The following is a 12,460-nucleotide window of genomic DNA, read 5'->3' as shown; positions in this document are numbered from 1 at the left end:
TAAGAGAACTGGAGAAGAGACTGGCATTCGAAACATAAAATGTCTATGGTAATCTATGCCAGCATTTCAGAGGACAAGAGTAGACTACAAATGTAAAGATTTCAAAGCATCAGTCGCTTTCTGTCTCCTATAAATCAAACCATAGGTATATACCACTTTAAGGAATTTATATTTATAAAGGCAAAACTTCTTCCTGGCAACATGAACTAATTTTCCAGAGTTGACTTAATCATCTTCTTTGTAAATCTATAATATTCTTTTAAGGTAGAGTGGTTTAAACTAGGACTACCAGAGAACATAGCTAGAAATAAACTAATTTTGAAGATTCACTAGCAGAGCTACATTATGAATACTTACAGTGCATACTCAGGAATAGGTAACTTGTTCACATCAAATACTTCTTTATCCTTCATAAGATATACTGAACGTATATAGGAGACAAAACACTGTAAAATAAAAGGTTGAGAAGTTCAACAGCATAGCAACGGAAAATGAAGTAAGACCAATAGAAGAACAAACACCACTAAGGGGATAAATTCAACAGTAGCAAACACACACACACACACACACACACACACACACACACACACACACACACACAAAGGAAACTTACCTTTTAGAACTGGAATATTAGAAGATATGATTCTGCATCTGTTCAAGTGAACTAACCACAAAATACCAGCTTCCCAAAAGGCTACTCCACGAGTTAATACTCAGTTACAATAAGGTAAAATGGGGACAATAAAGGCGCTTGAATAATACAAACAGGATCTACACTAAGCTACTTACTGGCTGAGCAAATTTCTTGGACTTTCTAAATGGCAACTGCCTCATCAAAAAAAATAATAATAATAATACCTTCAACTTGGTGTTACAACAATAAAGTAGGAATATGCATACTGAATACCTAGTATTTACGGCATTCTGGAAGACACTCTACTAAATGCTTCTTATTGGTAATCATAAAAACATACATTTTTGGTAAAATTTGACTGTATTAAATAAAGTTAAATTTTACAGGGGCTGGGGTCATAGGTCAGTGGTAGAGCACTTGCCTAGCATGTGTGAGGCACTGGGTTTGACTCTCAAGACCATACATAAACAAAGATCCATTGACAACTAAAATTTTTTTTTTATTATGACAGGATAAACACTATGAAACCTTTTCCTGTTTTACTATATTTCATATAATTCATCATCAAGCTGGCTTATTTTTCTTTCATTTGTGCAAAAATACTAAGCCACAGTTGTATACAAATTGGAAAGTAAATATGATCCTGATTCTTTATCAGTTAGTTAAATAGATAATAATCTATCTAAGCAATTAATGCCTTTTATTTTTAAATTAATTCTTATAAAGTTAATTAATCATTCCTTCCATTGTTTCTTCACATTTTCTTCTAGCTTAACACTAATCCTTTCTACCCAATTAATCTCCACACCACTTGTCTCTATAGGCATGAAAAACAATGAATGGCATCAGTTCAATATAATTTTCCCCCTATGACTATCCTACATGAATCCACTCAAATTGAGTATCATTTTTGTTCTATCCAGTTTATAATCAAAAGTTAGAAAATCAGTTCTATGAAGCCAGATAGCTAGCCACTGCTGGCAACACAACCAATCTGCTAAACCACGCGTAACACTCAATAAATCACATCATTCATTTCAATGTGCTATTCTAAAATCCTTATTCTAAGAGGATCATTCATTGTACGCACAAACCAATGAAACAACATCCTTCCAATATTTTTTATTTCCTGACTGATAACTGAATGACCTCTTAGTCATGCAGAAAGTCGTGACATTATCAGAACTCATGTTATGTTTTTACAATGTGTGTACTATTCCCAAAGCTTCTAAAACATTTTAGCTTGACTATGTGCTAGACAAAACACATACACAAATGGTTACATGCCCAAAATTAAGAAAATAAAATCACTAATTTGTTTTCATTGGATTTCAGGTGAAGAGAGCTTATACAAATTCAACTTAGCATAGCTCAATAGTTGATTTTCATTATTTTGGAATTCCTTTCTCCTGATGTAACGAAGTTCTCAACAACGAAAGACATAGATTTGAATATCAGACTGAGACTTTTGATAACATGACCCTAGAAAATTTTTAATTTTCTGAAGCATCTAATCTCTATAAAAATCACATCACTACCACCTACCCCATGTGTTCTTGGGAAGATTAGATAACACAGTGCATGCAAAACTCAAGTGAAATAGTAATGGTCATGACTAAGTGCTTGGCACAACTAAGTGGCACATAGTAAGGACTCAAATTTTAGCCTTTGTCATTGACATCATTTTATGCACAGCAATGATTTGGTAAAATATAAGTCAGCAATAAATAGAAGCTTCGATCTTCAGTAAAACTTACTTCTTTGCTGGGAATATACAGTTTCAAAGTAACAAAAGAGCCTGACTATTCAAAGTTTTTCTGCCCAGGCTATTCCAACAACCTAGGTGCCCTTTCCTTATCTCCTCATTATATTCTTCCTCCCACATCATCTACCTGCAGAAATAGAATCCAGCCTCTGAATCACTCCTCTGTAGCTCATGGTTATGAGAGAAGCAAAGATCTTATAACTGCAAAGAAGGTAGTGAAAAAGTAGTAAAAATGCAAAGCCTCATAACAGGGCTTGTAATTGTTAATTCAAAGATTACACTGGGTAGACTGGAAGGCACAAGTCATAATCATTTCACATCTTCTTTGTCCAAAGAATCTACTGCTGAACACTATGAACTGAAAGACTAAGTATAACTAAACATGACCTCTCATCACAAATAACTGGGGAGGTAATGCATGTTAATAAGTTTGATTTAGCCATTCCAAAATGTATACCTGTTTCAAAAATCTCATGTTGTACACCATAAATGTAATTTGTCAGTTTTGCAAATAAGTCACTTTTTAATTATATTTTTCTACTACTGAAGATTTAAGTCCAGAAAAGTAGAGAATAAGTCATATTTACAGATTAAAATTTCATCCGTGAAGATAAGAGTTTTGTCCTTTCTAGAAATTTAACCTAACATGTAAAGATATTAATCTCACAGTCAAGAAAGTACAGTTAGGACTTAAAGCACTTTATTGAAGAAATGCAAAGTTTATCCAGTACACTAGACATCAAGGGCACTACACATGTAAGAATCATCTTAGAATTTTCTGTATATCTCTGACAGGATTACATGCAGGTTATTGTAAGAAACACTTTGAAATTCTAAGGAATAATCTAGATTTATCCCATTTGAATATTTGATACATGACCATGCAATACAGAAGTAGCAGAATAACAAAATTTAAACATATTATGTATTTCACACCAATAAAGATATCCAACTCATAACTTACCCTTTGAGCTCTTTCTTTTAAATCTTGATCTTGGGCTAAAAAGGATTCCAATTTTTTCTGGACATCTATAAGTTTTTCTGGATTTATTCTTTGTAACAAAAAAAGATAAAATGGTTACACTAAGAAATCTCAATTTTAGAAATTATAAATAGTATATAGCTTTTTCCCATTTTCCTCAGTATTTTTAAATATGTAACATTTCTCATCTGTGAACCTAATTAGACCAAAATTAATACTTGATCTAAATCTCTCTCCTGCATATCATGAATAATACAGCAGGAAAGAAATGACAGATACTTTCTCTAAACATCCCATGCTGGGTGAGTGAAGGATACTTAGATGAACAACATAATTAGCATTGATTACTTAACTCTATAAAGCTGGAAAGTAGCTTCCCATGAGAGAGAGATTAATAAAATGGAATAAATGAAATCTAATGTCATTTTTAAGTGTTTCCATTTTCATATATAATAAAATCAATTTCAAGTAATAAACAAATAGTCAAGAAATATAAATATTGATTTACCTATTTAGAAATCAGGCACACTGTAACAGAGACATTACTTAAAACTCTGCCTAGGTAAGCTACAGGGAAGCCTGAAATTCTTCTAAGGGTATAGGCTTCACAACACAGACTCTACTTGTTTCCCTCATTTTCCACTGCTTGGAACCACTTTTTCCTATGCCAGGATGGTGATGGGTGGTTGGGATGGGACTGTTTTTCCTGTTTTTATTGCAGAAATTTTTAAAACATCTAAAAGTAGAAAACTTCAAGTCTCAACAATTATACCTCATAGCCAATGTGTTTCAGTCAGGGGTCCAAACTGTTCTGCTTTAGACCTTAAAATGTCCCTAAGGCCATGGGTTGAAGGTTTAGTTGCCAGCCTGGGGCACTACTGGAAGGTGGTGGACCCTTTAAGGAGGTAGTGTCTAGTGTAAAAAGTTAGGTAGTTTGAGAAGAACCTTTTGAAGGAGATATTGGGTCCCCAACCCCTTACTCTCTCTGGTTTTTGGCCACCAGGATGTGAGTCATTTCCCTCTGCCACACGATGCTCTGCTTTACCACAAGTCCCAAGTGATGGGGCCAACAACTGTGGACTGAAACCTCTGGTACTTAGAAATGAAATAAATCTTCCCTCCTTCTAAATTGATTTTCTCAAGTATTTTGTCCCAGAAAGGAAAGGTGATATACATACTAACTGAACTAGGAAAAGGGAAAGTTGGTTTTTGAAAAAATAAAATTGATAAGCACTTGGCCAAGCTAACAAAGAGAGAGAAAACTAAATTACTAAAAATGAAAAAAGAAATATCACAACTATGACTACTGAAATACAGGTGATAATCAGAAATTCTTTTGAAATGCATCCTCTAATGAAATAGAAAATCTTGAGGATGTTAAAAATTTTCTAGAGAACATGACCTACCCAAATTGAATTGGGAGGGGAAGACATAGAAAATTTAAACAGATCAATTTCAAGCAATGAAATTGAAGATACCATCAAAAGCCTACCAACTAAGAAAAGCTTGGGACCAGACAAATTCTAAGCCAAGTACTACCAGACCTTCAAAGAAGAACTAACACCAAGCTTCCTCACGTTATCCCAAGAAATAGAAAAGGAAGGTACCCTTCCAAATTCATTCTATGAAGCTAGCATCACCCTGATACCAAAACTAAAAAAAGATATATCAAGGAAAGAAAACTTCAGACCAAAATCCCTGATGAACATAGATGCCAAAATTCTACTGGCCAATCACATACAAAAACTAATTAAAAAGACAGTGCACCATGATCAAATGGGGTACATCCCAAAGATACAAAGTTGGTTCAACATACAAAAATTAATAAACATAATTCATCACATTAATAGACTTAAAGACAAGAATCACATGATTATCTCAATAGATGCAGAAAAAAGCATTTGACAAAATACAGCATCGATTCATGTTCAAAACATTAGAAAAACTAGGGATAGTAGGAACATACCTCAACATTGTAAAAGCTATCTATTCTAAACCCAAAGCGAACATCATTCTAAATGGAGAAAAATTCCCTCTAAAATCTGGAACAAGACAGGAATTCCCTCTTTCACCACTTCTATACAAATAGTTCTGGAAACTCTAGTCAGAGCAATTAGAGAGACAAAAGAAATTTAAGGAATATGAATAGGAAAAGAAGAATTCAAACTATCATGATTTGCCAACGACACAATTTTATATTTAGAAGACCCAAAAAACTCCACTACAAAACCTTTAAAATAAATGAATTCAGCAAAGGAGTAGGATACAAAATTAATACCCATAATCAATTGTGTTCCTATGCATTAAAGATGAATCAACTGAAAAAGAAATTTGAACAACTATCCCATTCACAATAGCCTCAAAAACAGTAAAATATTTGGGAATCAATCTAACAAAAGAGGTAAAAGACCTCTACAATGAAAACTACAGAACTCTAAAGAAAGAATGTGAAGAAGACCTTACTTAGAAGATGGAAAGATCCATGCTCTTGGATGGGAAGAATTAATATTGTAAATGGCCACCATACTATCAAAAGTGCTATATAGATTTAATGCAATTTCTATTAAAATTCTTCATAGAAACTGAAAAACAGTCATGAAATTCATTTAGAAAAATAAGAGGACTAGAATAGCCAAAGCAATACTTAGCAAGAAAAGAGAGGCAGGAAGCACTGTAATACCAGACTTCAAAATATACTACAGAACCATAGTAACAAAAACGGCATGGTATTGGCAACCAAACAGACATGAAGACCAATGGAACAGAATAGAAGACACAGAAACAAATCCACATAACTACAGTTATCTCATACTAGACAAAATGCCAAATCACACATTGGAGAAAAGAGTCTTTTCAACAAAAGGTGCTGGGAAAACTGGAAATTCATATGAAATAAAATGACAGTAGACCCCTATCTCTCATCCTGCATGAAACTTAATTCTAGTGTCAAAGACTTCAGACACTAGAACGGAGACCCTGTGCCTAATAGAAGAAAAAGAAGGCCCAAATCTCTATCATGTTGGCTTAGGAACTGAATTACTTAACAAGACTACTAAAGTACAAGAAGTGAAATCAAGAATCAATAAATGGGATGGCATCAAACTTCTTCTCAGCAAAGGTAACAATCACGAATGTGAAGAGAGAGCCTACAGAATAGGACAAAATATTTGCCACCTGCACCTCAGATAGAGCATTAATCTCCAGGACATATAAAGAACTCAAAAAAACTTAACACCAAAAATACAAATAACCCAATCAATCAATAAATGGGCAAAGGAACTGAATAGACACTTCACAGAAGATGAAATATGATCAGTCAGCAAATATATGAAAAAATGTTCAACACCTCTAGCAATTAGAGAAATGCAAATTAAAACTACACTGACATTTCATTTCACTCCAGTCAGAATGGCAATTATCAAAAATACATGTAACAGGGCTGCGGAGATAGCTCAGTCGGTAGAGTGCTTGCCTTGCAAGCATGCGGCCCTGGATTCGATCCCCAGCACCACAAAAAAAAAAAAAAAAAAATACATGTAACAATAAGTGTTGGTGAGGATGTGGGGGAAAAGATACCCTCAAACATTGCTGGTGGGAATGCAAAATACTGTAGTCACTATAAAGAGCAGTATGGAGATTCCTAAGAAAATCTGGAATGGAACCACCATTTGACCCAGTTATCCCACTCTTTGGTTTATACCCAAAAGACTTATCAGTATACTATAGTGACACAGCTTCATCAATGTTTATAGCAGCTCAATTCACAATAGCTAAGCTATGGAACCAGTTTAGATACCCTTCAACAGATTAATGGATAAAGAAAATGTGGTGTATATATACACGATGGAATATTACTCAGCCATAAAGAATGAAAATATGGCATCTGCCAGTAAATGGATAAACTGAAGATTATCATGCTAAGTGAAATAAGGCCAACGCCAAAAAAACCAAAGGTTGAATGTTCTAATATTCGAATGCTGACTCACTATGGGGGGAAGGTTTGCACTGGATTGGAAAAGGTGGAGTGGGGGGAAGTGAGGGAACATGGGAATGGAAAAGACAGTAGAATGAGTCAGACATAACTTTCCTATATTCATATGTGAATGCACAACCAGTGTAACTCCACATCATGTACACACACAAAAATGGGAAGTTATACTCCATTTACATATGATGTGTCAAAATACATTCTACTGTCATGTATAACTAAAAAGAACAAAAATTTTTTAAAAAATTCTACACAGGATAAAGTGGATAACATAGTAAAGGATTCAATTCTCTGAGAAGACCAAATAATTCTAAACATGCATGCACCCAACAACAGAGCAAACTACATGAGGCAAAACTGATAAACTGGAAGGAGAAAGATGAATTCGTCATTTTGGTTAAAGACTTCTATAAGCCTCAGTCTGAAATGGACAAATTCAGCAGGCAAAGTCAGTAGAACCCAACAGTACCATCAATCATGTAGACATAATGAATGTCTACAGGCTACTTTATCCACCAGCAGAATAGACATCTTCAAGCTCACATGGAATGTTTGCCAATATAGAATGCATTCATGGCTATAAGACCATAAAATTTAGAAACCATACAATGTCTACTTTCAGAAGTCACAAAGGAATTAAACTAGAAATCAGCAGCTGACAGAAAATTCCAAGATGTGTGACAATTAAAAATACTTATAATGGGCCAAAGAACAGATTTTACAAAAAACTTTAAAATATGTCGAATTAAATCAAAATGAAAGTAAGGGCCCACCTGACGCCCAAGCAGAGGTCAGACACCGTCGCTGAGCCTGACTGCTTGCCCCACTACTGCTGAGGGGCACTGCGCTTGCCTCTATCCTGACTCAGCGCACCCTTGCTAGGGCTCCCCAGCTTCACTGGAGGCTGGTGCAGGCATTTTGAATTATTCCTGAGGGCATGGCCATCATCATCGGAAGGGCAGCTCAGTTCCTGAGACACCTACAGGAGACTGGAGGCCTTTTGACAGGACCCAAGAGTCAAAAGGAGGAGGTGGTACTGAGAGACTCAGGACCAACTCAGAGCCGCCGGGTGAGTCTCTCCCACCGGGCAAAGCTCCCTGGACAGGTCACTAGTCCCGGAATGCAGTGAACTTCATGGAGCAGAGTTGCCCAGTGAGACTCCCCCGCTGGAGCCGTGAATCTAGAAAACCGGGAGCACTGTAGAAGAGGACCTCCCAGCAAGAGGCTTTGGTGCACAGCGAGGGTACCAGGCCAGGGCAGGAGGTCCAGTCCCCAGGAATGTCGTAGAGGAGGGCCGTTCAGAGAGAGAGTCCCTCGCAGGGCCAGGACCCCAGACAAGGTAGTAGTTCCAGGCCCCAGGGAACGTCCCAGAGGGCTGCCCATCGAGAGTCTCAATCACAGGGCGAGGCTCCCTGGCCCAGGAGGTAGGTCCAGACCCCTGGGAACGACACAGAGGAGGGCTGCCCAGTCCAGGTGGTAGTTCTGGACAGAAGGGACCTTCTCAGAGGAGAGCTGCCCAGCAAGGCGTCCCCACTGGGTGAGTCTTCCCCACCAGACAAGGCTTTCCACCAGAGTGGTAGATCCAGAGACACAGGCCCAGACCAGCCATACCCCAGCCCGCAGTTTAATCCCCCATTTGACTAACCATTGGTCAACAAGTGGAGATGCCTCTTTCCACCAGCAGGAAATATACCCCACCTAAAGGCCACCATCCCTAGAGGGGCAGCTTCCTTGTGTATCACTGCATTATCAAGTTCCTCCAAGACTTCAGGCTACGGAAGGCGAGTTATTGGAAATCTACAGGGACACTATAAGTCAATAGAGTTTCACTACTAGAAGGGTAGACACGTGACCAATATGAGAACACAGGGGAAGAAAACGTCCGAAACAAACCTAGATGCTGCATCAATAAAATCCAAAGACAGCATGGCAGAAGAAATGTCAGAAAGGGAGTTCAGAATGTACATAATTAAAATGATCAGAGAAACAAACGAGGAGATGAAAGAGCAAATGCAGGCATTGAATGATCGCACCAATCAACAGTTAAAAGAGCAAATGCAGAAAGCAAAAGATCATTTCAACAGAGTTACAGATACTGAAAAAAAATCAGACAGAAATCCTTCAAATGAAGGAAACAATAAACCAAACTAAAAACTCCATAGAAAGCATAACCAATAGGATAGAACACCTGGAAGACAGAACCTCAGACATTAAAGACAAAATATTCATCTTGAAAACAAATTTGACCAAACAGAGAAGATGGTAAGAAATCATGAACAGAATCTACAAGAATTATGGGATATCATGAAAAGGCCAAATTTAAGAATTATTGGGATTGAGGAAGGCTTAGAGAAACAAACCAAAGAAATGAACAATCCATTCAATGAAATAATATCAAAAAAAATTCCCACATCTGAAGAATGAAATGCAAAATCAAGTACAAGAGGCTTACAGGACTCCAAATATACAAAATTACAATAGACCCACACCAAGGCACATTATAATGAGAATACCTAACATACAAAATAAAGACAGAATTTTAAATGCTGCCAGAGAAAAGAATCAAATTACTTTCGGTGGAAACCAATACGGATATCAGCAGATTTTTCAATCCAGACCCTAAAGGCTAGAAGGGCCTGGAACAATATTTTTCAAGCCCTGAAAGAAAACAGATGCCAACCAAGAATCTAATACCCAGCAAAACACCTTCAGATTTGATGACAAAATAAAATCCTTACATGATAAACAAAAGCTAAAAGAATTTACAAAAAGAAAGTCTACACTACAGAATATTCTCAGCAAAATATTCCATGAGGAAGAGATGAAATACAATGATGTAAATCAGCAATGGGAGGAATTTCTCTAAAGGAACAGCCAAATAAAGGAGAAACCAAGCCGTGTCAAAAAAAAAAAAAAAATGAAACAAATGACCAGGAATACAAATCACCCTGAATATTAATGGCCTGAACTCATCAATCAAAAGACATAGGCTGGCAGATTGGATTAAAAAGAAAGATCCAACAATATGCTGCCTGCAAGAGGCTCACCTCATAGAAAGAGATGCCCACAGACTAAAGGTGAAAGGATGGGAAAAAAACATATGCACATGGACTCAGAAAAAAAGCCAGAGTATCCATCCTCATATCAGATAATGTGGACGTCAAGGCAAAGTAGGTCACAAGGGATAAAGAAGGATATTTCATACTGCTTAAGGGAAGCATACATCAGCAAGACATAACAGTCATAAATATCTATGCCCCAAACACTGGTTCATCCATGTACGTCAAACAAATCCTTCTCAATTCCAGAAATCAAATAGACCACAACACAATAATACTAGATGATTTTAACACACCTCTCTCACCACTGGACAGATCTTCCAAACAAAAATTGAACAAAGTAACCCTAGATCCCAATAAAACAATCAATAATTTAGACTTAACAGACATTTATAGAATATACCATCCAACAAAGAGAGAATACACTTTCTTCTCAGCACCACATGGATCCTTCTCTAAAAAGACCATACTCTATGCCACAAAACTAATGTTAGCAAATACAAGAAGATAGAGATGCTACCTTGTATTCTATCAGATCATAATGGATTGAAATTAGAAATAAATGACAGAATAAAAAACACACACTTCTCCAACACCAGGAGATTAAATAATACACTATTATATGATGAATGGATAACAGAAGACATCAGGAGAGAAATAGAAAAATTCTTAGAGGTAAACGAGAACAAAGATACATCATATCAAAATCTCTGGGACGCTATGAAAGCAGTACTTAAAGGAAAATTTATTTCATGAAGTGCATTCAATAAAAGAAGAAAAAAATCAACAAATAAATGACCTAACACTACAGCTCAAAGCCCTAGAAAAAGAAGAGAGCAACACCAAAAGTAGTAGAAGACAGGAAATAGTTAAAAATCAGAGCTGAAATCAACGAAATTGAAATGAAAGAAACAATCAAAAAAACTGACAAAATAGTTGGTTCTTTGAAAAAATAAACAAAATTGATAAACCCTTAGCCACACTAACAAAGAGAAGGAGAGAGAAAACTCAAATTACTAAAATTCGGAATGAACAAGGAAATATCACTACAGACACGAGTGAAATATAAAACATAATTAGAAGCTATTTTGGAAAATCTATACTCCAACAAAATAGAAAATTTCGAAGACATCAACAGGTTTCTAGAGACATGAATTATCTAAACTGAACTAGGAGGACATACACAATTTAAATAAATCAATTTCAAGTAATGAAATAGAAGAAGTCATCAAAAGCCTACCAACAAAGAAAACTCCGGGACCAGATGAGTTCTCAGCTGATTTCTACAAAACCTTTAAAGAAGAGCTCATTCCAATACTTCTCAAAGTATTCCATGAAATAGAAGAGGAGGGGACCCTCCCAAACTCATTCTAGAAGCCAATATCACCCTGATACCTAAACCAGACAGAGACACATCGAGGAAAGAATATTTCAGACCAATATCCTTAATGAACATCGACGCAAAAATGCTCAAAAAATTTTAGCAAATCACATACAAAAACATATTAAAAAGATAGTGCACCACAATCAAGTGGGTTTTATCCCAGGGATGCAAGGTTGGTTCAACATCCAGAAATCAATAAATGTCATTCACCATATCAACAGACTTAAAGTCAAGAATCACATGATTATTGCAATAGATGGAGGAAAAGCATTTGATAAAATACAGCACCCCTTTATGCTCAAAACACTAGAAAAAAATCGGGATAGTGGGAATATTCCTTAACATTGTAAAGGCCATTTATGCTAAGCCCATGGCCAATATCATTCTAAATGGTGAAAAACTGAAAGCATTCCCCCTAAAAACTGGAACAAGGTAGGGATGCCCTCTTTCACCACTTCTATTCAATATCGTTCTTGAGACTCTAGCCAGAGCAATTAGACAAACCAAAGAAATTAAAGGGATACGAATTGGAAAAGAGGAACTCAAACTATCCCTGTTTGCTGATGACATGATTATATATTTAGAGGAACCAGGAAATACCACCAGAAAACTTTTAGAACTCATAAGTAAATCCAGTAAAGTAGCAGG

General features: G+C 36.3%; 1 protein-coding gene across 1 annotated transcript in view; it reads right to left on the bottom strand.

Moving 5' to 3' along the window:
* The window catches only part of DDX10 (DEAD-box helicase 10), a 394,465-nt gene that overhangs the window by 315,831 nt on the left and 66,174 nt on the right, over nt 1-12,460 (bottom strand). The window contains 2 exon segments of the mRNA XM_079101583.1: nt 358-446; nt 3,364-3,451. Of these exon segments, the coding sequence (XP_078957709.1) occupies nt 358-446; nt 3,364-3,451 (177 nt within the window).

Source organism: Sciurus vulgaris (assembly GCF_902686455.1).
Source record: "Sciurus vulgaris genome assembly, chromosome: 11".
NCBI lineage: Eukaryota > Metazoa > Chordata > Mammalia > Rodentia > Sciuridae > Sciurus > Sciurus vulgaris.
Note: the sequence above shows the minus strand (reverse complement) of the source record. Positions and strands in the feature narration are given on the sequence as shown.